Source organism: Natator depressus, chromosome 5, assembly GCF_965152275.1.
Source record: "Natator depressus isolate rNatDep1 chromosome 5, rNatDep2.hap1, whole genome shotgun sequence".
NCBI classification, from domain to species: Eukaryota; Metazoa; Chordata; order Testudines; family Cheloniidae; genus Natator; species Natator depressus.
In genome coordinates, this window is record NC_134238.1 from 126,372,215 (window position 1) to 126,397,068 (window position 24,854).

Here is a 24,854-nt window from a genome sequence, read left to right on the forward strand (position 1 = left end):
AGAGATTGAGGCCCTAGATTTGACCCCGGTCACCCAGGGAGGGGATGATTTACTGCCGGCCAGCCTCGTTTTAGGCAATCTCACCCCAGGCCCCCTTTCCCCATGTTCTCTCCCCCTGACTGCCTTTCCGGGTGAGCACCCCACGGAAAGTGGTTTACCACCTGATGCCACGACCACCCCGGAGCCAGCATCTAGCATTACTCGGAGCCCCCTCCCTTGCCCCTTAACCCCCGACCCTGCTCAGGAGGCACCTTCTTTTTGCTGCTCGCCTCCTGAAGCCCAGGGCCTTACCTCTGCCCCTGCCCCCACCCCTGTCCCGGTTCAATTTCCCTCCTCCTGCAAGGCTACTGCCGCCCCTGGGGTTATTTCTTTTCCGCCTTTTGCAGATTCCCCCCAGGGAGCAGTCTTTACGTTTTCTAGTTGCGACTCATCAGGAGTTGCGCTTTTCCCCCTGCCATCCCCGTCCACCCCAAGGCACGAGATGGATTTAATAACCCCAGCCTGTCAGACGCCCCGTCGGCGGTCCGCACCCTGCCTACCCGCCCTAGCGGACCTCGAGGCTGTATTAAGAACCCCATCGGGGAGTACCCCGGAAACCGTAACCCCATCCCCCCATGAGCTGCGGCATGCACTACGGAAGTTCTTAGAGCACACCCGTGGTGCCCGCAATAGGGCACAGCTGGCTCTCCAGCGATGGGGGGACTTCGATCAACTCGTTCAGGCCGCAAGGGCCCTTATGAAGGAGGGCAGAGGGCAAGGGAGGCGCGGTGCCGCGGCCTACGAGCGGGCCCGCGGCTTCCGGAAAGATCTACTTACTTATGGGATGGGACACGGGTTGCTACGCGACCCGCCGGGGGCCATGAGCACCCCCACCAATGAGAACTCCCCACCCCCCCGGCCCTCCGCGTGACACCTCTCATTATTGTAACCCTGAATACCAGGGGCTGTAGGATGGCTCTCCGCAGGTCCCAGGTGCTCTCCTACCTTCGGGAGGGGGGGTACTCTGTGGTTTTCCTGCAGGAGACCCACACGGACCCAACCGCCGAGGATAGGTGGCGGCTGGAGTGGGGGGACGGGGTATACTTCAGCCATTGCACGACCTGGCAAGCTGGAGTGGCGACCCTGTTCTCCCCCGCCCTGCGGCCCGAGGTGCTAGGGGTCACTGAGGTCGTACCGGGCCACTTGTTGCACCTCCGAGTTCATCTGGAGGGGCTCGTGGTCAATCTTGTTAATATCTATGCCCCGCAAGTGAGTTCACAGCGGCCACAATTCTACCAGCAGGTGTCCGATTTTCTCGGCACCCTAGACTCGCACGAGTGCCTGATCCTGGGAGGGGACTTTAACACTACCCTCGAGGAGCGGGACCGCTCGGGGGCCGAGCCGAGCCCGGCCGCCGCGACCATTCTCCGAGACATAGTTGACTATCACTCCCTAGTGGACGTCTGGCGTGACCATCACCCAGATGACACTTCCACGTTTACCTTTGTCCGGGTGGAGGCCCATCGGTCACACCGCTCTCGGTTAGACCGTATTTACCTATCCCGTTTCCATCTTTCACAGGCCCACTCCTCCACCGTTCGACCGGCCCCTTTTTCCGACCATCATTTAGTTACCGTCACGGTCTCCCTCCGTGCGGAGGGACCGGGGCCGGCCTACTGGCACTTTAATAACAGCCTGCTGGAGGACGAGAGCTTTGTGATGTCCTTCCGGGAGTTTTGGCTGGCCTGGCGGGAGCAGTGGCGTGCCTTTCCCTCGGTGCGGCGCTGGTGGGATCTAGGGAAGGTGCGCGCCAAGCTCTTCTGCCGCAACTACACTCGGGGCGCCAGCCGACGGAGAAATGCAGCGATAGAGCAGTTGGAACGGGAGGTCTTAGAGCTGGAGAGGCGCCTGGCCGCCAGCCCCGGGGACCCGTCCCTCTGCGGAGCGTGCCGGGAGAAGCGGGAGGAACTTCGAGCCCTCGAGGACCACCGGGCCCGAGGTGCCTTTGTCCGGTCCCGCATCCGCCTCCTTCGGGAGATGGATCGCGGCTCCCGCTTCTTCTATGCCCTGGAGAAAACGAGGGGGGCCAAAAAACACGTCACCTGCCTTCTAGCGGAAGACGGCACCCCCCTCACGGATCCGGAGGAGATGTGTGGGAGGGCCCGTGACTTCTACGCAAGCCTTTTCTCCCCGGATCCGACCGATCCTGGCGCTCGCGGGGTGCTCTGGGAGGAACTCCCCACGGTCAGCGTGGGCGACCGAGACCGGCTAGAGCTGCCTCTCACCCTGGCCGAGTTCTCGGAAGCCCTCCGCCGCATGCCCACCAATAAATCTCCGGGCATGGACGGGCTGACCGTGGAGTTTTACCGCGCGTTCTGGGACATCCTCGGCCCAGACCTAGTCACTGTCTGGGCTGAGTCTTTGCAGGGCGGGGTCCTCCCTCTGTCGTGCAGGCGAGCGGTGCTTGCCTTGCTGCCGAAGAAGGGGGACCTCCGCGACTTACGAAACTGGCGTCCCCTCTCACTCCTTAGCACGGATTACAAAATCGTAGCGAAAGCAATTTCGCTGCGGCTAGGGTCCGTGATGGCGGACGTGATCCACCCAGACCAGACCTATACTGTCCCGGGTCGCAGCATTTTTGACAACCTCTTTCTAGTCCGAGACCTTTTGGAACTCGGGCGGAGAGACGGTCTGTCGTTCGCCCTCCTGTCTCTCGATCAGGAGAAGGCGTTCGATAGAGTGGATCATGGGTACCTCCTGAGCACCCTGCGGGCGTTTGGATTCGGACCTCAGTTTGTGAGTTTTCTCCGGGTGCTGTACGCCTCCGCGGAGTGTTTGGTTAGGCTCAACTGGACCCTGACCGAACCGGTCAGCTTCGGGCGAGGGGTGCGGCAGGGGTGCCCCCTCTCAGGCCAGCTGTACGCTCTGGCGATCGAGCCTTTCCTCTGTCTCCTCCGCAGGAGGTTGACGGGGTTGGTGCTGCGGGAGCCGGAGCTGCGGCTGGTCCTGTCGGCGTACGCCGATGACGTCCTCCTCGTGGTCCAGGACCCGGGCGACTTGGCGCGAGTGGAGGCATGCCAAGCCATCTATTCAGCAGCCTCCTCCGCCCGAGTCAACTGGGTCAAAAGCTCTGGCTTGGCGGTGGGGGGCTGGCGGCAGGTAAGCTCCCTCCCACCCGCGCTTCAGACCATCCGGTGGAGTGCCGGCCCTCTGCTCTATCTCGGCGTTTACCTTTCTGCCACGCACCCTTCTCCGCCGGAGAACTGGCAAAATTTGGAAGGCGGCGTGATTGAGCGGATCAGGAAATGGACGAGGCTACTCCGATGTCTCTCCCTTCGGGGGAGAGCACTGGTGCTTAACCAACTAGTCCTGTCCACGCTCTGGTACCGGCTCAACACCCTAGCCCCGGCCCCGGGTTTCCTGTCCCACCTCCGGAGCTTGATTCTGGAGTTCTTTTGGTCAGGATTGCACTGGGCCCCTGTTGGAGTTCTTCATTTGCCCCTGAAGGAAGGAGGGCAGGACCTGAAGTGTCTGTACACTCAGGTCCGCGTTTTCCGCCTCCAGGCCCTGCAGAGGCTCCTTTATAGTGCAGGTAGTTCGACGTGGAGCATATTGGCGCACGCCTTCCTACGCCGCCTCCATGGGCTCCGATATGACCGGCAGCTCTTTTATCTTTGTCCGAGAGGTTTTCCGCGAGACCTCTCCGGGCTGCCGGATTTCTACCAGGACCTCCTCCGGACCTGGAAACTGTTTTCAACCACCAGGTCTGTGGCGGCCATCGTGGGGGCAGATCTCCTCACGGAGCCCCTGCTACACAACCCCCAACTTCGTGTGCAGGCGGCGGAGTCCCGCACGGTGCGCCAGAGGTTGGTCCTGGCGGGAGTTACGAGGGTCGGGGACCTCCTGGACTACGACCGGGGGGACTGGCTGGATCCCCTGACGCTCGCTCGACGCATGGGGCTCTCCAGCCTTCGCACCCCCCGGCGCGTGCTTCAGGAGGTGGAGGCCGCTTTGACCCCCGCTGCTCGGGCTTATGTCAGCCGAGCCTTGCGTGAGGGCGCACCCCGCCCATCCTTTACCCCAGGCCCGCCGGACCTTTCCATCGGGCCCCTACCCTGCCGATCCCAACACACCCCTCATCCTTTCACTGCAAGCCGGCTGCATGAATTGCAACCGGTCGGTTTTCAAGTTGCATCACGGCAATATCTATATACACTCACGCTCCATACCCTTCACGCCCGCACCCTGGTGTCCCGCCCTGACACAAAGTGGCGAGATCTCCTGCCACCCTTGGAGGGGGAGCAACCTCGGTGGGCCAGCCTGTACTCCACCTTGGTCCCGAGGCCCGTCGGGGACATTAGTTGGCGGCTCCTTCACGGGGCCGTGAGCACGGGCGTGTTTTTGACACGTTTCACCTCCGTTCCGGAGACTTGCCCCTTTTGTAATGTGAGGGAAACCCTGGCGCACATCTATTTAGAGTGTGCCAGATTGCAGCCTCTTTTTCGGCTCCTCACAAATATTCTCTTGCGCTTTTGGCTTCATTTCTCCCCTCACCTCTTTATCTATACACTCCCCATCCGTGGCCCCACCAAGTCGCGGGATCTCCTGGTTAGCCTCCTCCTAGCCTTGGCTAAGACAGCCATTTATAAGACCAGAGAGCGGAGGTTGGCTCATGAGGCGTCCTGCGATTGTAGGGCCGTTTTCCGATCCTCAGTACATTCACGCATTCGGGCGGAGTTCCTCTGGGCGGCGTCCACCGATTCCCTTGACACCTTCGAAGAACGGTGGGCGCTGTCCGGGGTTCTCTGCTCGGTGATCCCGTCCGGTTCCCTCCGTCTGACCCTCTGATTGAGGGACAGAGCGAGAGACGCCAGCCACAGCCGTTAGCTGCTGTGAATACCATCATTATTGTTATTTAGGAGGGGTTTTATAATACATGGGTGTGCCCCCCTCCCTCCCAACCACCCACCCCGCAGCCGTGCCCATCTTGTCGGGCACTCTCAGGAGAGGGAGGGTCGGTGACCCTGGGCGCGGCACTAGGTAACTCGAGGGGGTGGAAGACCACGAGTGTCGAGGAAGCCCCCCCGCTCTAGGCCACCAGGTAACTCAGGAGGGTGGAAGACCACGAGTGTCGAGGAAGCCCCCCCGCTCTGGGCCTGGGCTAGCCTGAACACCTCTCCCTCCTGAAAGCTGTTGTGTTATACCTTCTGATTGCGTTGTTTTGTTGCTAAGTTTTTCTTTCTCTTTTTGTAATCTCTGTAACTGTTACAAATAAATTTCTTTTCTGTTTCAAAAAAAAAACCTTCCCTGTTACCTTACCCAGGGAAAAGGGACCTACTTAGCCTGGGGCTAATATATCTGCCTTCTATTACTCTCCTATAGCCATCTGGCCCGACCCTCTCACACTTTTTACAATTCACATCAATAATACAAGGACTAACTGGTAATATACCGAATGTGTGAGAACCACAAGACAAGAAATGGAATAGCAGCCGTGTACTGAATGAAGAAGCATCAGTTAACTATGCAGTGTTAGTACCCCCAAAGAATCCTGTTAAGACACAGCATTAAGAATTCCTTAATTTTATCCACTTATTTTAAAATTCCTCCACTTTGGAGACTAAAGGAAACAAATCCCAAACTTACTTTCGCTCTGATTTATTGAGTGTCATCTAACAAATGACTGAGTTACGAGGAGAGGCTGAGGGAACTGGGATTGTTTAGTCTACAAAAGAGAAGAATGAGGGGAGATTTGATAACTGCTTTTAACTACCTGAAAGGTGGTTCCAAAGAGGATGGATCTAGACTATTCTCAGTGGTAGCGGATGACAGGACAAGGAGTAACGGTCTCAAGTTGCAGTGGGGGAGGTTTAGGTTGGATATTAGGAAAAACTTTTTCACTAGGAGGGTGGTGAAACACTGGAATGCGTTACCTAGGGAGGTGGTGGAATCTCCTTCCTTAGAAGTTTTTAAGGTCAGGCTAGGTTTTAAGGTCAGGCTTGACAAAGCCTTGGCTGGGATGATTTAATTGGGGATCGGTCCTGCTTTGAGCAGGGGGTTGAACTAGATGACCTCCTGGAGGTCCCTTCCAACCCTGATATTCTATGATTCTATGACTTATTCATGGCCAGTTTTAAATACCTAAAATTAACAAGGCTTTTATTTCCACAGATATGCCCAATGACGCTTACATACCAGAATGCCACACCACTCACACCTCATGCCAGACAGCACCTCTGAAGAACCACAGGTTTTCTTGCAGACCTCACAACGAGCACTGGACGAGAGATTTCCCTGCCTCCAATGATGATGGTATGTATCCTGAGAAAATGGATCAATCAACTGTATTTTACCGAATGGTAAACACAACCGTGTCCCTACATTATTAATTTAAAATTAACCCTAAAGGCTTTAGGAAAAACATCACAGAACGTTGCACATATTTAATGTAATTAATATATACAATATTTAAGTATTTTCCTATTGAAATATGGAGTAAGCAAGTTTGCAGCAGGCCATTAAAATCCCACAGAAAATCAAGGATAAAGAAGTCTCACTGGCCCGTTTTCCTGAGCATTGTAATGTTTAGCTCTATAATAAATGCATCAACATAAGGAACAATATTTGGCACTTACATAGCACTTTCCATCTTCACAGCCCATTACAAATCTTAGTTTTCAAAATATTCAGAGAGATTAGAATTAGCATTTTACGGATTAAGATATTGAGCAGCAAACATTAAACATTTTGCCTGAGACATAAGCAGCAGCCAGCCTGAGGAATGGGTTTAGAGATCTCAGAAATGTGTGGCTTCTATAACAACTCTCTGTGTCCTTGGGGTGTGTCACGTTGCTCAAAAGCTCAAAATGCAGAAAAACCACAGGAAAACGATAAAAGACAAAAACCTCACATCACCTGTGGGTAAACACTTTTCACAATTCACTTTATCACTCTATGTCCGCCCTATCAGTCCTCATCCTCAAAGGAAACCTGCACAATCCTTTCAAAAGACGAGCCGGGGAGCTTAACTTCATAACTTTGCTGAACACTCAATATCATGGATTGAACAGAGACAGTGTAGTTATGACTTATTACAACAATCTGTAACCCACTAACAGTCCCCCCAGGCCCCCATCTTCCTTTCCTCCCCTGACTGCAGGGATGTTAACAGGCCGTTTCCCCTGGAGTGGTCCCTTGAAATATTTTTGTTAATAAATTTGTTAGTCTCTAAGGTGTAACAAGTACTCCTTGTTCTTTTTGAAATATGTGATCACTACGTATGCTAAACAATCTGTTCCACCTTGTATTTAGCTGTGACACTCTGAGTACATTTCCCAGACCAGAAGAAGAGCTCTGTGTAAGCTCGAAAGCTTGTCTCTCTCACCAACAGATGTTGGTCCAATAAAGATATCACCTCACTCATCTTGTCTCTAATATCTTGAGGCCGACATTGCTACAATACTGCATACAGAAATATTAATTTTTATTTCATGTTCTACAAACAGTCCACAATGTATTATTCTTACACTAAACTTATACACAGCAAATTACTTTGCATTTGATCTTTGGCACCTATAGCTACTACAATAACGTGCCCTTTCAAAATGCTTGGTCAGTCTTTAGTACGAGAGATAGAAGGCCAAAAATTTTAAAGAGTGGTGCTAAAAGCTACGGTACAACTAACACCACATTTAGGCCTGAATTTCAGAAGTGCTCAGCATCCAGCAGTAACTCTCTACTACCATGGAAGCTGCTGGTTGCTCAGCACTTCTGAAAAATCAGGCCTCAATATCCACTTAATTACCAGAATTTTCAGCAGCCATCTTTTAAAGTTTTGGCCATGAAATCTGAGGTAAAACAGGGAGAAGTGCAATAGCTATACAATCATTTTCCCCCTTCACAAAGAGGACACTACAATTTAGAAATGATGCATCAGTATGAAGGGCACATTGTACTTTGATGGTAATTCTATTCGTCCTGCCAACAGGCTTGTACTGTTTAGCATTACAGTTTCTCTAAAAAAGGTTCACATCATAAGAAGCAAAAAAAAAAAATACTCTCGGAGAGAAGAGGGAATTTCCATTTCCCCATCACCAGAGCGGTCTTTTGTTTTTTAAATAAAGACTGAGATTTTCTGAACGCTCCTGGATATGTTCAACTTGAGCTCCACTGAGCATGTCTAAAATTCAGCAGCAATAACCTGCTCTCCATTGGACAAATGTCAGTAACACGTTAGAAAACAAAAAGTAACATCAGTTCACAATAAAATCCAATAATATACAGGATGTATTTTTCTGTTCCTTATAGATAAGGAACATATCTACCAAACCCATGTCACTCACGCAGTAAACCACACAACAGAAACTGGAGGAGGATGTTATTGGGGGAGGGAGGGGAATCAGGTTTGTTTTACATTGAAAGTAACCGATTGTACTTCATGCTCTGTTCTAGCCACACAAGTTAACACTCACATGATCCTGATGCCCATCTTGATGGCACTGACGACAATCGCTACAAGCAAATGGGACACAATCCATGTGCACGTGTAGTTCACACACTGAAAGTAAAAAAATTAAACAGGAAATGTCTTTAACATCCAAGTTTGTTTTATTTTCCTATCTCCCCACATAGCATTTCTCATGCCTTTTACTGTTCAGCAAAGACAGGCAAAATTCAAGACATTTATCTGTATTATGGTGTGTGTTATTCAATTTGCTTTGCATTTAATTGATGCAACTATTATTTAACTGAAAAAGCAAGTATGTAGGAAGGCAAAACTAATTTTGCGCTTAAGTGATTTAATTATTTCTTCCAATAAAGTAAGATAAGAACAATTGGCTGGCTTACTATAAGTATGTTTATAGTCTGATTCAAAGAAACCAGTCCTCTTCCCTACCATAATCACCTCTCTCACCTTAAACTGGAAATTTTGCTTTAACAAAATGAGAAAGAGTTCAGGAGATCCCCATTAATAGGAAGGGAAACTTTCCCTATTTTCTATTGCTGAAAAATAACAAAGTCCTAAACACAGAAGAGTGATAGCCAGCCAAGACACACCCCAAACAAAAATTACACAGGGACAAATAGCCATGAACCTATTTGGAAGAAGAAGAAAAAGAAAAGAAAATTAGCTACAATCTAACTTGTAAATAGAACTGTTCTTTAAAAGTTGCTGTCTGCCCAGAACGGTCACATTTGTCTCTTCAGATAAATCAAGAACATGAATCTCAGGATTCCACCAAGACTGCAAGCCACCTCTTTCTGTAGCATTCAAGGAATCCATCGTTCCAACCACCTCACACAACTCTGACGAGTATTCCAGATCTGACACAGGAGGTCAGCCCCGCTGACAGCCATTAACAATGACAGTCATGCTTTTACAAGAATCATCAAGTTACCCATTCTGTAAGCTTAATTTTAAAAGTGCTCTATAAGTTGTAAGAAATAAAGTCAATAAGCACATTCTAGCTAATTATTGCCCTACACACTGCTGTGGATGTAATTCTCCATTGCACATAAGCAAAGACGGTCTTTGTTTAAATCTACAGGAGAAGCAATATTGTTTTTCTTTTCTGAAAAGAATCCTTCTGAAAACTGCTACAACAAGATAGTAAGTATGAGATCCCTAAATAGATTAAATACTTCTTAACTTGACTACAAATCTACCCCAAAAATTACTTGGTAAAAAAAGATATTGTGCAGTTCCAGGGTTGTTATTTGTCAACTATTTTTTAAAAAAAATACACATTTGATAAGGAAAATGTTGACAGTTTTGTAAATTCAACCTGGGCTTAGAGAGAAGCTGAGTTCTTTCCAGCCACACATCCAGTAATAAAGTTTCTGCAAACCAAATAATGATTTCAGCGAGGTTACACAAGAGTAGCTGATTGGAGCGTAGCAACAATTCTGCTGTTGGTACACTTGGTAGAGTACACTCTGCAGCTCACGCAGCAAAGCTATGTTGGCTCTGCAGTACTAATAGGAGTAAAAGCTGGAACGCGCATTGCAGTTTGGATATGGATATTGGATATGCCTCCAAATACCGAAAAGAATGAATATGTTGAGTAGGATGGGGACAGTTTAGAGACAGCCACTTTCCCAAGAGAAACGGTCTTTAAAAAGCAAGATTTAGAAATGACTGGGGAGAACTGCTAAATGTGTCAACTTCAGCCCAGGAGCTTAGGGTCAGAACTGAGCAGTCTTTATGGGCTCTTTCATAATGCATACTTTGAATGTTTAGTTTACAACTGAAGGACAGTATCTGCAGAAAGGTAGAGGAATTGGTCTATCAAATACAAAGTCATCAAATCAAAACTCATCTCAAGCTCTAAGTGCCTCTCTAACTGTCAACATTTCCATTTCTTTGAACTAGTCAATATGCAAACCATCAAAAGAGAACACAAGTTTTATCACCCAATTAAAAAAAGTATTTAAAACTAACTTTATAAAGCTTTTTTCTGATCCCTGATGCTGCTTACAACGGTCTTCAGAATGGGCCCAAGACTATCCAACATAACTCCAGGTTCATCCCTATTGCCTCCATGCATGCTCAAACCTATTGTCTCTTCAGTTTCAGCTCTCCGGCCATGCATACAGGGGAACACTAGAGCAGGGATAAAACTTTCAGCAGTGCCTTACCAACTCCCAATGACTTTCATTTTTGAAACGGACATGTCATTCATGAACGGCACGGCCATGCGGGAGTTAGGCAGGTTGCCCCAAACAAATGCCAACGAAGCCTTCAGACCAACATGTATTATGTTTACGGCACTTTTTACAGAAAAGCTACTTTGGAACATTTTTACTGATACTATTTTCATGTCCCTTTAGGTGCCCTAACTACCATCAACAGACCATGACAGAGAAGTGAGAATATGTTAAAAGCAGTCTAAAATAGCTTTTCTGTCAAAATTGTTGGTATTTATTTAAGTCCCAGTATTTCAAAATACTTCAGGGGTAGGTGTTCGTGCTACACACTAACAGAAAGCTCAGAATTACATTTCTCCAAGGGGAGGAGGCTTGCTTTTGGGCCTGTCACTGACCCGCAGCAGCATCCACAATAATTCAAGGACCAGAGTAAAATCAGGGGATGGAATCCACATTTGGTGAAGAGACTTATGTCTGCATGTATTTTTGTTCCTTGTTTTTAAGGTAACTGTTTGAAGGTGCTTGGTAGTTTGCAATGTTGGTTCAGACACAAAGATTATTGGACAGAACACAAATGAAGCAGTCCAGAGAACAAATTAAGTAGAGTTTATCTCATGAATGCAAAAAGAAAGGAATTTATGTCAGGGTTACCATTAGCATACATTATATATCTTTAGAAATACACATATATCTATTTTTATGTGACACACATGACTGTGCATATACACATTTTAAATTACCTTCACATCGAAATGCAAGGGACTCTAACTGCTTTCTGCATACGGTGCAAAACTTTTTTTTGTAATGTCCCAGAGGTCCAAAACAATGTGCAACTGGAACCTGTCAATGAAAATATACAGGGTAAATCTTTAACAATCACTGTCAATGACTATTAAGAAGAATTCTAAATCACTGAAAGTTCCTTTATATACTATATGCTGCAATACATGACTTTATACTATGTGCGCACACAGAAATGGGGAGGAACACAAATTGAAAACAAATACACTAGTTTTATTATACACACCCAGGCATCTCAAAATTTACAAAGTGAAACAAGAAAAGGGTGGCACTCATGAGGTATTATTGTTGAAATAGCATCCGAAGGCTCCAATTATTATCAGGGTCCCACACAGAGACATGGTCCTTGCCCTTAAGAGTATTTGAACAGACAAGATGAACACAAACAATATACAAGAAAAATGCCAAAAGATGCATATATATCCAGTGAATAATCATTTTTAAAATTAAAGATTTTCTTCCACCCCACTATGCTCCATGTCTTTTGGCCCATCTCAGTCCCATTGCCAACGAAGGCCATGTCTATACTACGAAAGTACTCCGATTTTACAGAAGTCGATTTTTGGGAACAGATTGTATAAAGTCGAGTGCATGCGCCCACGCTAAGCACAGTAATTCGACGGTGTGCGTCCACAGTACTGTGGCAAGTGTCAACATTCTGAGCAGTGCACTGTGGGTAGCTATCCCACAGTTCCCGGAGTCCCCGCTGCTCATTGGAATTCTGGGCTGAGCTCCCAATGCCTGATGGGGCCAAAAGTTTGTCACAGGTGGTTCTGGGTAAATGTCGTCAGTCAACCCTCCCTCCCTCCGTGAAAGCACAGCAGACAATCGTTTCACGCCCTTTTCCCTGGACTGCCCGAGCAGACGCCATAGCACAGTAAGCATGGAGCCCGTTCAGCTCACCGCAGCAGTTATGACCATTGTAAACACCCCGTGCATTATCGTGCAGTTTATGCAGAACCAGCACCTGAAAAACCAGGTGAGGAGGCGACGGAAGTGTGGTGATGAGGACATGAACACAGATTTCTCTAAAACCGCAGTCCCCAGCAATTTGGAGATCATGGTATTACTGGGACAGGCTCATGCTGTGGAACGCCGATTCTGGGCCCGGGAAACAAGCACAGAGTGGTGGGACCGCATAGTGTTGCAGGTTTGGGATGATTCCCAGTGGCTCCGAAACTTTCACATGCGTAAGGGCACTTTCATAGAACTTTGTGACTTGCTTTCCCCTGCCCTGAAGCGCAAGAATACCAAGATGAGACCAGCCCCCACAGTTCACAAGCGAGTGGCAACAGCCCTGTGGAAGCTTGCAACGCCAGACAGCTACCGGTCAGTCAGTAATCAATTTGGAGTGGGCATATCTACTGCGGGGGTTGCTGTGATGTAAGTAGCCAATGCAATCATTGAGCTGCTGCTATCAAAGGTAGTGACTCTGGGAAATGTGCAGGTCATACTAGATGGCTTTGCTGCAATGGGATTCCCTAACTATGGTGGGCCTATAGACAGAACCCATATCCCTATCTTGGGACCGGACCACCAGCGCAGCCAGTATATAAACCGCAAGGGATACTTTTCAGTGGTGCTGCAAGCACTGGTGGATCACAAGGGACATTTCACCAACTTCAACGTGGGATGGCCGGGAAAGGCTCATGACGCTCGCGTCTTCAGGAACTCTGGTCTGTTTAAATGGCTGCAGGAAGGGATTTACTTCCGAGACCAGAAAATAACTGCTGGGGATGTTTGTAGCCAGACAGCCAGCCCCCCCCCCTCAGACCAGCATTGCTGGGAACACACAGGAGCCAAAACAACAGGGCACTTAACATAAATTCCAGCACAGCCTTTGAAGCTGTGAGAAGCACAGGTGTGCTGCTACAATGTGCCTCTGGGAACATATACAACGATTAGGCTCACAGCAGACAGAGAAGCTGTAACAGACATGGCTCTTAGCCCCTACTAAATAGCGTGATGCACACACCCCAACATCCTAGGTGGGAAAATATTTACCCTAATAAAAGGAATGTCCAGTAGTCAAAACTTATTGTTTCTCTCCCTTGCAAGTGTAAACTACTCTTGCGAGAGCTGGCGTCACCCAGACAGACCAGCCCCAATTTGGCATAAGAAAGGAGAAAGAGAATAAAGGAGTACAGAAATATAAGTATGGGACCTACAGCACCATGATTTTTGAGTGCTTTTCACTATCTATCTGCTGGTCAGATAAGTGACAGCCTCCCAAGGCTTCTGCAGCTAAGAGGGTCCCTAAGCCTTGTCCCTTATTCGTCTTTCCGCGGAATTGAGTGACCGATCCTGGATCGCTGGAATCTAGAGATGCAAGGAGGGTAAGAAGCACCCACACCTGATCTCCTATCTTTAGTGTACACATATTTTGAAATAGAGCTCTATACTTTGTTTTCTTTCTTTGGGATTGTGGCTTCAGTTTTGTAACTTGTTTGTGTGTGTAACATCTCTACATTTAAATAAGTAGGCACTAGCAATTTTGTAACCACATGATTAGAATCTAGTTTAATAAATTTTGGTAACCATTTGTGCATAAGCCTGACTTGTTTCTCTGGTTTACTGTAAAGCAGCCAACACAATTAAAGAACCTCAGCCGTTTTGGCTATAAAGCCTGGCCATTAGGTGAGAGTACTAAGAGCCTAGCGTTGAGTTGTGCTGCCTCCACGGGGCAAACTCTTGGAGCGCCTGTCGGTCAATCCTGACTGCCCACTGCAAAGGAGCTCTGAGCTCTAGCAGTTAAAGTCACGGGTGTGGAGAGGCTCTTAGTGCTGCCATTGGGGCACCTGTCAGTCAGTGTTGACTTCCCGCTGCGAAGGAGCTCTGAGCTCTAGCAGTTAAAGTCACGGGTGTTTAGGACCTTGGGGCATCCGTCAGCCTAGCCCGGGCTGCCCGCCGTGAAGGGACAGTGCGTCCTAGCGGTTAAAGTCACGGATGGTATAAAACGGGCATAGCTGGCACCTCACCAAACATCCCTGGCCATCGGCTAACAATGTTGAAATGCCTATAGTTATCCTTGGGGACCCAGCCTACTCCTTAATGCCCTGGCTCATGAAGCCGTACACAGGCACCCTGGACAGTAGTTAGGAACTGTTCAACTATAGGCTGAGCAAGTGCAGAATGGTGGTAGAGTGTGCATTTGGACGTTTAAAAGGTCGCTGGCGCAGTTTACTGGCTCACTCAGACCTCAGCAAAACCAATATTCCCATTGTTATTGCTGCTTGCTGTGTGCTCCACAATCTCTGTGAAAGTAAGGGGGAGACATTTATGACTGGGTGAGAGGTGGATGCAAATCACCTGGCTGCTGAATACGCGCAGCCAGACACCAGGGCGGTTAGAAGAGCACAGCAGGAAGTGCTGCGCATCAGAGAAGCTTTGAAAACCAGTTTCATGACTGGCCAGGGTACTGTGTGACACTTCTGTTTGTTTCTCCTTGATGAAAACCCACCCCCTTGGTTGTCTCTAAATTCTCTGTAAGCCACCCGCTCTCCCCACTTCGATCAAAGCTTGCTTGCAAAGGAAATAAAGTCACTATCGTTTAAAAAACATGTATTCTTTATTAATTGATTATAAAAATAGGGAGATAACTCACAAGGTAGCCTGGGTGGGGTGTGGGAGGAGGGTAGGAGGGAAGGAAAAGGCCACTTTAAAACTTCTTGCCTTCTGTTGTTTGGGCTGTCCACTGGGGTGGAGTAGTTGTGTGCCCGGAGCCTTCTCCCCCCTCCCCCCGGCGTTCTTGGGCATCTGGGTGAGGAGGCTATGGAACCTGGGGAGGAGGGAGTGCGGTTAAACAGGGGCTGCAGCAGCAGTCTGTGATCCTGCTGCCGTTCATGAACCTCCACCAGACGCCAGAGCATGTCCGTTTGATCCCGCAGTAGCCCCAGCGTTGCCTCATGCCTCCTCCGATCTTCCTGCCGCCACCTCTCCTCACGTTCATCAGCCACTTTCCTGTACTCTGCTACTGTGTCCCTCCACACATTCTGCTGAGCTCTGTCAGTGCCGGACGACTGCATGAGCTCAGAGAACTTTTCATCGCGTGTACATTTTTTTCGCCGCCTTATCTGAGATAGCCTTTGGGATGGAGGAGGGAGGCTTGAAACATTTGCAGCTGTTGGAGGAAAAAAAGGGAGTGAAGTATTTTAAAACATACATTTTACAGAACAATGGCTATACTCTTTCATGGTGAACAACACTATTCACATTACATAGCACATGTGATTTTGGTACACGGTCACATTTTGCATCTTATATTGAGTGCCTGCGGCTTTGGTGTTAGAGATCACACACACAGTGCCAGGCAACAGAATTCGGCTTGCAGGCAGCCATGGTAAGCCATAGTCTTTCGGCTTCTGCAACCTTCATAACAGCAGCGCCCTCCTCTCCCATACCAAGCAAAGCACATTGAGTTGGCCATTTAGTGCTGCAGTTTTCCTATTAACATGCAGCAGCAGAAACCAAACTAACCCCCCCCGCAATTCTCTGGGATGATCGCTTTACCCCTCCCCCCACCGCATGGCTGGTATCAGGGAAGATGCCTGCTAGCCAAACGCGAACAGCTCAGCACCAATGCCCCCCCCCCCCCACACACACACACACCATGGTTAACTGCGGGGAGGATTTCTTTTCAGCCACAGGCAAACAGCCCAGTAGGAATGGGCACCTCTGAATGTCCCCTTAATTAAATTCCCCTATTTCAACCAGGTTTCCATGAATGATATCACTCTTCTGAGGATAACACAGAGAGATAAAGAATGGATGTTGCTTGAATGCCAGCAAACACCGGGACCAAACACTGCCAGGCTTTGTCATGCAATGATACCAGATTACTTGCTACTAGCATGGCGTGGTAAAGTGTCCTACCATGGAGGACAGAATAAGGCTGCTCTCCCCAGAAACCTTCTGCAAAGGCTTTTAGAATACCTCCAGGAGAGCTTCATGGAGATGTCCCTGGCAGATTTCCGCTCCATCCCCAGACACATTAGCAGACTTTTCCAGTAGCTGTACTGGCCACGAATCCATCCCAAGTCCTCAGGGCTACTTAATCGTTAAAAAATGCTTGCTTTTATAACATGTATTATATTTTAAAAGGTACACTCACCAGAGGTCCCTTCTCTGGCTTCGTTGGGTTGGGAGGGTATTTTAGTCAGGGTGATAAAAAGATCCTGGCTGTCAGGGAGAACAGTGTGCTGTGTGCTCTCCTCAAGCTTCTCCTCCTCCTCCTCATCTTCCCCATCCACAAAATCCTCAGGCATGGTGGAGAGTACCCCATCATTGGAGTCCACAGACAGGGGTAGTGGTGGTGGCCCCCCCTAGAATTGCATGCAGCTCAGCGTAGAAGCGGCATGTCTGGGGCTCTGTCCCGGAGCATCCGTTTGATTCTTTGGTTTTCTGGTACGCTTGTCTGAGTTCCTTAAGTTTCACGTGGCACTGTGTTGCGTCCCTGCTGTAGCCTCTGTCCCTCATGGCCTCAGAGATTTTTTTGAAATGTTTTGGCATTTCATCTTTTGGAACGTAGTTCTGATAGCATGGATTCCTCTCCCCATACAGCGATCAGATCCAGTACCTCCCGTTCGGTCCATGCTGGAGCTCTTTTTCGATTCTGGGACTGCATGGTCACCTGTGCTGATGAGCTCGCCTGGCCAAACAGGAAATGAGATTCAAAAGTACAGGCTTTTCCTGTACACCTGGCCAGTGCATCCGAGTTCAGAGTGCCGTCCAGAGCAATCACAATGGTGCACTGTGGGATAGCTCCCGGAGGCCAATACCTTCGAATTGCATCCACATTAACTCTAATTCGAAACAGCGATGTCGATTTCAGCACTAATCCCCTTGTTGGGGAGGAGTACAGAAATCGGTTTTAAGAGCCCTTTATGTAGAAAAAAATGGCTTTGTTGTGTGGACGGGTGCAGGGTTAATTCGATTTAACGCTGCTAAAGCCAAAATAAACTCATAGCGTAGATCAGGCCGAACTGACCAAGGGTGTCCTCTCCACATGGCCCTCCCAAGGCACAAACTGACAATTACCCAAAAGAACAACTTAACCTTGCAAAGCCTGGACAGCAAAGACACCCATGCCAAACTGCGGCAGTTACAACAATAGCCTGAATATCCCTTATTACAGCGAGGTGGAAGACGACCAGATTGTGTAAATTACTGTGCTGAATCACAAGGATGGATGTATTAGTATTATTGCGACACTGGGAGCCAAATCTGTGGCTTGGCTCAAAGAGGAATTGCTCATCTTCCCACTGGACAGTGGTATCTCAAGATTCTGTTGCTATGGACAGCACTAACAGGTTTAACAAAACATTTTTAGTGCCGCTATACTCTTCTCATAAAGTAATGCAACAAAAATCTAATGATTTCTCTCACATATTGATGATTGCTGCTAGATCGGGAAGTGCAGGGCCAATGGAAAAAAGCACATGTGGAATTCCATCTTCCAATACACTAGGAAAAATGCCCCAACTTAGAGTCTTTTAACACTACATCTCCCTATTCATAACACAGCCTGGATCTAGTAACAACAACTACAGCTGAATCTTTGGACTGGATCTTTCTTCAGGTGCAATGATGCTTCCAAACAAACAACAAGAGAACATAAGAACGGTGATACTGGGTCAGACGAAAGGTCCATCTAACCCAGTATCCTGTCTTCCAACAGTAGCCAATCCCAGGTGCCCCAGAGGGAATGAACAGAACAGGTAATCATCAAGTGACCCATCCCCTGTCTCCCATTTCCAGCTTCTGGCAAACAGAGGGTAGGGACTCCATCCCTGCCCATCCTGGCTAATAGCCATTGATGGACCTATCCTCCATGAATTTATCTAATTCTTTTTTGAACACTGTTATAGTCTTGGTCTTCACAACATCCTCTGGCAAGGAGTTCCACAGTTTGATTGTGCATTGTGGGAAGAAATACTTCCTTTTATTTGTTTTAAACCTGCTGCCTATTAATTTCATTTGGTGACCCCTAATTCTTGTGTTATGAGAAGGAGTAAATAACACTTCCTTATTTACTTTCTCCATACCAGTCATGATGTTATAGACCTCAATCATATCCCTTCCAAGCTGAAAAGTCCCAGTCTTATTAATCTCTCCTCATATGGAAGCTATTCCATACCCCTTATAATTTTTATGCCTTTTTCTGAGCCTTTTCCAATTCCAAAATATCTTTTCTGAGATGGGGTGACCACATCTGCACACAGAATTCAAGATGTGGGCGTACCATGGATTTATATAGAGGCAATATGATATTTTCTGTTTTATTATCTATCCCTTTCCTATTTAAGGATTCCCAACATTCTGTTAGCTTTTTAGACTCCCGCTGCACACTGAGTGGATGTTTTCAGAGAACTATCCACATTGACTCCAAGATCTCTTTCTTGAGTGCTCCAGCTAATTTAGACCCCATCATTTTATATGTATAGTTGGGATTATGTTTTCCAATGTGCTTTACTTTGCATTTATCAACATTGAATTTCATCTGCCATTGTGTTGCCCAGTCACCCAGTTTTGTGAGAGCCTTTTGTAAGTCCCAAGCAGACTGTGAGGAGTTAACTATCTTGAGTAGTTTCGTATCATCTGTAAATTTTGCCAACTTTACCCCTTTTTCCAGATCATTTCTGAATATGTTGAACAGTACTTGTCCCAGTACAGATCCCTGAGGGACACCACTATTTATGAATGAAAAGTAAAAACATGACATGGAAAATTTTAAAGGATTATTTATGTATTTAATCCACACTCAAGACACACTAGTATTTGAAGTAGCATATTCCTGTCACATTAGTACACTCATACAATAAGCCAAAAGTACAAATGTCTCTTTTAGACTTTAGAATTCAAATGACTGGTGTCACAAAGTTCAGGTATAATTTAGGTTAATTGCATTTTAAAATTTCAAATTTACAATTTTATATTACACAGTCTGCCTCTTGAACGGAGTAATCCATGTACCCTTCATGACAAGCTACGATATCACATCATTTATCATCATCTATGGCTCCATGACAATTAGCCTTGTCACATTTCTGATAAGAACTATCTGAAGTACATTTGGAACAACATTTCACTACAATATTGCACAATAAAAATCATTTCCAGTAAAAATGTGTTAACAGCAGCTTTTAGATGATACTTGAGATCACACAAATACCACATTTCCATACTCACTCCAGCAGACAATCCCACAGAATTATTTAGCAGGATCTGACTGTTCCTTGAGTATTAGGATTTTCCTGTATTTGCTAGCAGCAATCTGAAATTGATCAGAATCACATCATTCCAGTCAGCTTCTAAAGGGTTCGCACTGGGAAGCTCTAGTATACCAGAACACAGGCATGATTATGCTAAGCAATTCTATTCTGGAAATGTTCATGACAAAGTAAGTGAAACAAAGGTTTGTCAGTCACAGGATGGGGAAAGAGATCCCAGGTGACTGGATGGGTGCAGAATGATGGGACAGAGACTGACACATAAATGAAACAAGGGATAGTGAAATGAAAAACTAAAAGTAAAATACTTTTTTTTTTTTTTAAATTGGCTGAGCAGATTCCTAACATGAATTATTGATCTCCTAATCTGAATTAATTCTGATGGACAAAAGGGGGAAAGAAGATGATGATGAAAGGATTCCCTCCCTAAAGGCAAAAATACAACTAAAACACTGTACTTAAACATATTCCCAGGTATATTAAAATAGGAAAACATTAACGCTAAAGTTACAACCACAGATGCATAAATGTCAATATAATTCCCATGGCAAACATAACTCACAGCCCTGCGTATATGCACTAGTTTTTAAATTTTCTATTAAGACATAAAATGGCACTTTGGTCAAGTTACATTGATTCCTATAAATATACATGTATACACTGTAATTTAAAGTTTCCTAATATGCATGTGTAACATCTCAACCACAAGATTGTATTCACATTAGAGCTGGTCAAAAATTTTCAGACGGAACACTTTTCTGTCAGAAAGTGTTGATTTGACGGAAGCCAAATGTTCTGTAGCAAAAGAGAATCATAGAAATGTTGGGCTGGAAGGGACCTCAGGAGGTCATCTAGTCCAGCCCCCTGTGCTGAGGAAGGACCAAGTAAACCTAGACCATCCCTGACAAGTGTTTGTCCAGCCTGTTCTTAAAAACCTCCAATGATGTGATTCCACAACCTCCCTTGGAAGCTTGTTCCAGAGCTTAACTATCCTTAGAGTTAGGAAGCGTAATAGCTAGTGTTAAGTCTCCCTTTGCTGCAGATTAGGCCCATCACTTCTCGTCCTGCCTTCAGGACAATCCCTTACCATGGAAGGTCTGGTGATGAGTTTGTAGTTCAAGTCCTGAAATAGTACTCATTTTGAAATGAGATTAAGTAGCTGTATTAATATTGTGCATTAAAAGCACGTGAGATGGCTTACATGGTCACAAAGAGTTGTAATTTCTTGGTTCTCATCAATTACTGAGCTCCTTTTGCAGTCCGATGACACTAAAATCAATCTGTACAGAACGATATAGAAACTTTATCCAAGAAATGCCATTAAAAATGTCTAAGTGCCAATATAGTACTGACCAAACATCTATTGACACAAAGGACAGTGTTAGTGCTTATTTCAATTTATACCCTGAAATGCCCTTGAATTCCCAGTTTACTTATGAACAGAGTATTCCCTAATTCTTCATTTCAGCATTTTGTTTCCAGCCATAACTCATGAAGACATCTGAGCACTGCCCTTTGGATACGGTCTTGCTGTGTAACTGGACATTGTCTTGCTGTATTACTTACTATATCATATAGAAATGTAGTGTACAGTATAAACAAACTGCTTTTATCATCATCAAATGGCTCTGCTTTCAATAATCTTCAAAGGCCTTTTGTTGCCACCACTATAAACACTATCCTTTACAATGATTAACCTTATTTTCTTCTATATTTATATGATTTACTGACCATGGCACTCCTAAATTATGTTAAAAATTCTTCCTATCAAGTGGCAAAGATGCAGACTACTGTTCAGAAAGTGAAATCAAGAGTATTGTGTACAAAGAAACATTAACAGGTATTTGTGGTACGGGGATGACTATTCTGTTTTCAGCTATCTATAGCAGCTGTACTTGCCTTTTCTAATTCTGCTAGGGATTTTCCAATTCTCTTAACCTTTGCTCTACAGATAAGCTCCCAACAATGCCACGCATAATTGCTTCTGGCCCACAAAACACTCACAAAAGTATATACCCAGTCAAAAGACTTAAGGCTTTGAAAGCATTCTCCCTGGGAGAACAATGTGTTATTGGAATGTTAGCTTTTAAAAAATTAACATTACATTAGATTGTAAGCTCTTCAGGGCAGGGCAGTACAGTGCTGTGAAACTGGGGACAGGAAAAATCAAAAAAATCTTTCCACTTGTTTGCAAAGCACTTGACACAATGGGGCCCTATTCCAGTTTGGTGCCATGGGGAACTGCTATGATACACTATTAAATAATGAAAACACAAAGTATGTTCAGAAGTCTGGAAATTCTCAGCTAACATTCGAACAACTGATTTACCATGGTTGCCGTAATCCAAACCACTATCTGCTTTCAAAACAGACTTCCGTTAGCTGCCACATGAAGAAAGTGAATTCTGCCTTCCTATGTATATTTATTCCACAGGTATGGAATTTGCTTGAGTGATATCGAGGGACTTTCTTCCTGAAGGAAAGGCCATCTGGCCTCACTCTTGTTTAAGGAACTTGGTTTTCACCTGTGAGTGCTGAAAGTCATCGAATCATCATGACAGCCAGTCCTCAGACCGCCAGCAGGGAGATCTAATTACCAGCACCACAAAAACATGCAAGATCCTGTATTGTAGTCCCTTCTCTTGTGTTATCTTCTGCCATGCGGTTTCTTTCTTTCTTCCTAGCCTATCTCACTCCTGGCTTTTCACTGAATCCTGAAGTCAACTATACTGCAGTCATCCAAGCCTGCCTTGTCTAAGGAGAAAGGATCCAACCAGATGACAGCCCTGACAGGATCATAACTAACCAGGGTCAAAGCAGCAGGTGTCTTGGTCGACTAGCCAGCCAAAGCATCCACTCGTAACTAACCAGAGATCCAGTGTTCCAAAAATATCGGCCAAAGCCATATTTCACCCATCTTTTCTACCCCGTCTCTCCTCCACCTTTAGTCTGCCTGCTTATTAAGAACAGGATAAGTAGATGCCCTTCACATCAGGACAGAGTAAAATTAACCTTTGCCTTTTCTTCAAAGAAAGGCTGTTCTGAAAATAAGAGACTGATAGTTTGACACCAGAAGGAGAGAGACTTTGATAAGGTTTAACTAAGTCTGTTTTGCATAACCACTCAACCACAGTTTCAATATAAATGCTTGTTTTAATTTCATGCTCTTTCTCGTGTTTAATCAATAAACTTTCAATATGAATGAATACTTTTGGGTGTTTGCTAAGTAACTGAGTAAAACCAAGGGCTCTGTTTAAAAATAACCCTGAACCCACCTATTGCTATTTAATGTTGGACAGTGAAAGAGTTCATGAACACCTTTACACTAACTCTTTAGGCCTTTAAGATCATTATCAACACAACATGTCTTTAACAGAGGGAAAGGACTTTGAAATATTACATATATGCAGAGTGGATGAATTAACGTTACTTGAAATAATCTTAATCTTCAGAATTTTCCTGACTTTTAAAGGGCTTGATCTCATAACAAAAACAAAAAAACCTAACAACCGGCAGAAGTCTACTTTTTCCAACTTCTCCACTGTGCAATTTCTTCTTTCAGACAATTTCTAATTTGTTATAGCAAGGGCACTACCAAATTCACATCTGTGAAAAATGCGTCACGGGCCATGAAATCTCGTCTCCCCCATGAAATCTGGTCTTTTGAGTACTTTTACCCTATACTATATAGATTTATTTCTCAAACTGGGGTTTCTGACGCAAAAGAGGGTTATGGGGGGGTTTGGAAAGTTATTTTGGGGGGGTTGCGGTATTGCTACCCTTACTTCTGTGCTGACTTCAGAGCTGGGTGGCCGGACAGTGGCAACTGCTGGCCAAGCGCCCAGCTCTGAAGGCAGCGCCCTGCCAGCAGCAGCACAGAAGTAAAGGTGGCAATACCAGACCATACCATCCTTACTTCTGCCCTGCTGCGAGCTGGGTAGGACTCCTACAGTTATGACACTGTGAATTTTCAGATTTAAATAGCTGAAATCATGAAATTTATTATTTTTTAAAACCTATGACCGTGAAATTGACCAATATGGACTGTGAATTTGGTAGGGCCCTAGTTATAGAGTTTTATTTTTCACCCCAGGATTAGTTACCTTTATAGTCCCTTGTGAAAGATCTGAAAGTCTTTTGAACAGCCAAATAAGTCACTTCAGCTGCTTCTCCTTTATCCACTATTTTGTTGAGATGCTCAATAAAATTCTAGTTTACTGTTAGGGTACAAAATACCTGAACAAGATCTCGATCACATCATGCTCAACTAGGTGTTTTAGAATGGTCTTTAATTAATACTTCAAACAATATACCTAATAATGAAGTAACACTCACTGGTCTAATTCCCAGAATAATCCCCTAGTGCCCTTTTAAAAAAATAGGTAAGTTTGCTATCCTCCAGTCTAGAAGCTGATTTTAATACATGATATCTTACATTTTTAAACAGATTAGCCACAGGAATGGAAGACATGTCTAAATCCCCAGGACTCCTTTGAAAATCATAACACACTCACTCCCAGTTTCTTCAGAACTCTTGGATGAATGCAGTCCAGTCCCTGCGACTACCTGAAGAAGAGCTCTGTGTAGCATGAAAGCTTGTCTCTTTCACCAACAGAAATTGGTCCAATGTGGTCCAATAAAAGATATTACCTCACCCACCTTGTCTCTTTGCTATTCAATTTATTAATAAATCTCAATTCATCATTTTATTCCAGTATTTCTTATTTTGACATTTCAGTCTCTGTTAGTTCCTCATCTGGAAAGACTAAAAGTCTGGAGTAGATGTCAAGTCCACATCCTATGTGTGGGAGATTATTTCAGAGAAATAACGTAGCTTCTCTACAACATTCACATCTGCCTTGATTGCTCCCTTGATACAGTGGTTGTCCAGGGGACACCTTCCTGCTTCTAATATACCTCAAGAATTCCCTGGGTTTTGATTTTTTTTTTTTTTTTTTTGGTATTTTTCAGTTCTCTCTCCAAATTTTCTTTGCTTTCCTTACATTTTACCAGCCACCACTGTTGTTTTCTAGTGACTTCACTTGGTCTGGACTTTTATTTTTTGAAAAGTAGGTTTAGTTTGAATAACCTCTAATCTTGTATTTTAACTAGATTGGGTTTTAGCTTGCCTTCCTGCTTTCTTTTTGGTTAGGAGTACATGCACCTTCTGTGACTGCTATTTATTTGTTTTTATAAATT

The 24,854-nt window shown here is 45.7% G+C and overlaps 1 protein-coding gene across 3 annotated transcripts in view; it reads right to left on the minus strand.

Annotated features, from left to right (window-relative positions):
• DGKQ (diacylglycerol kinase theta) overlaps positions 1-24,854 on the minus strand; it is a 173,503-nt gene that overhangs the window by 78,417 nt on the left and 70,232 nt on the right. For 2 of the 3 annotated variants that reach the window (XM_074953594.1, XM_074953595.1), the window contains exons 3-5: positions 11,367-11,466; positions 8,451-8,536; positions 6,175-6,300 (exon numbers count right to left, since the gene is read on the minus strand). In XM_074953594.1, coding sequence (XP_074809695.1) covers positions 6,175-6,300; positions 8,451-8,536; positions 11,367-11,466 — 312 coding nt within the window. The remainder of the gene's footprint in view (positions 1-6,174; positions 6,301-8,450; positions 8,537-11,366; positions 11,467-24,854) is intronic. The other variant, XM_074953597.1, reaches the window with a different exon arrangement.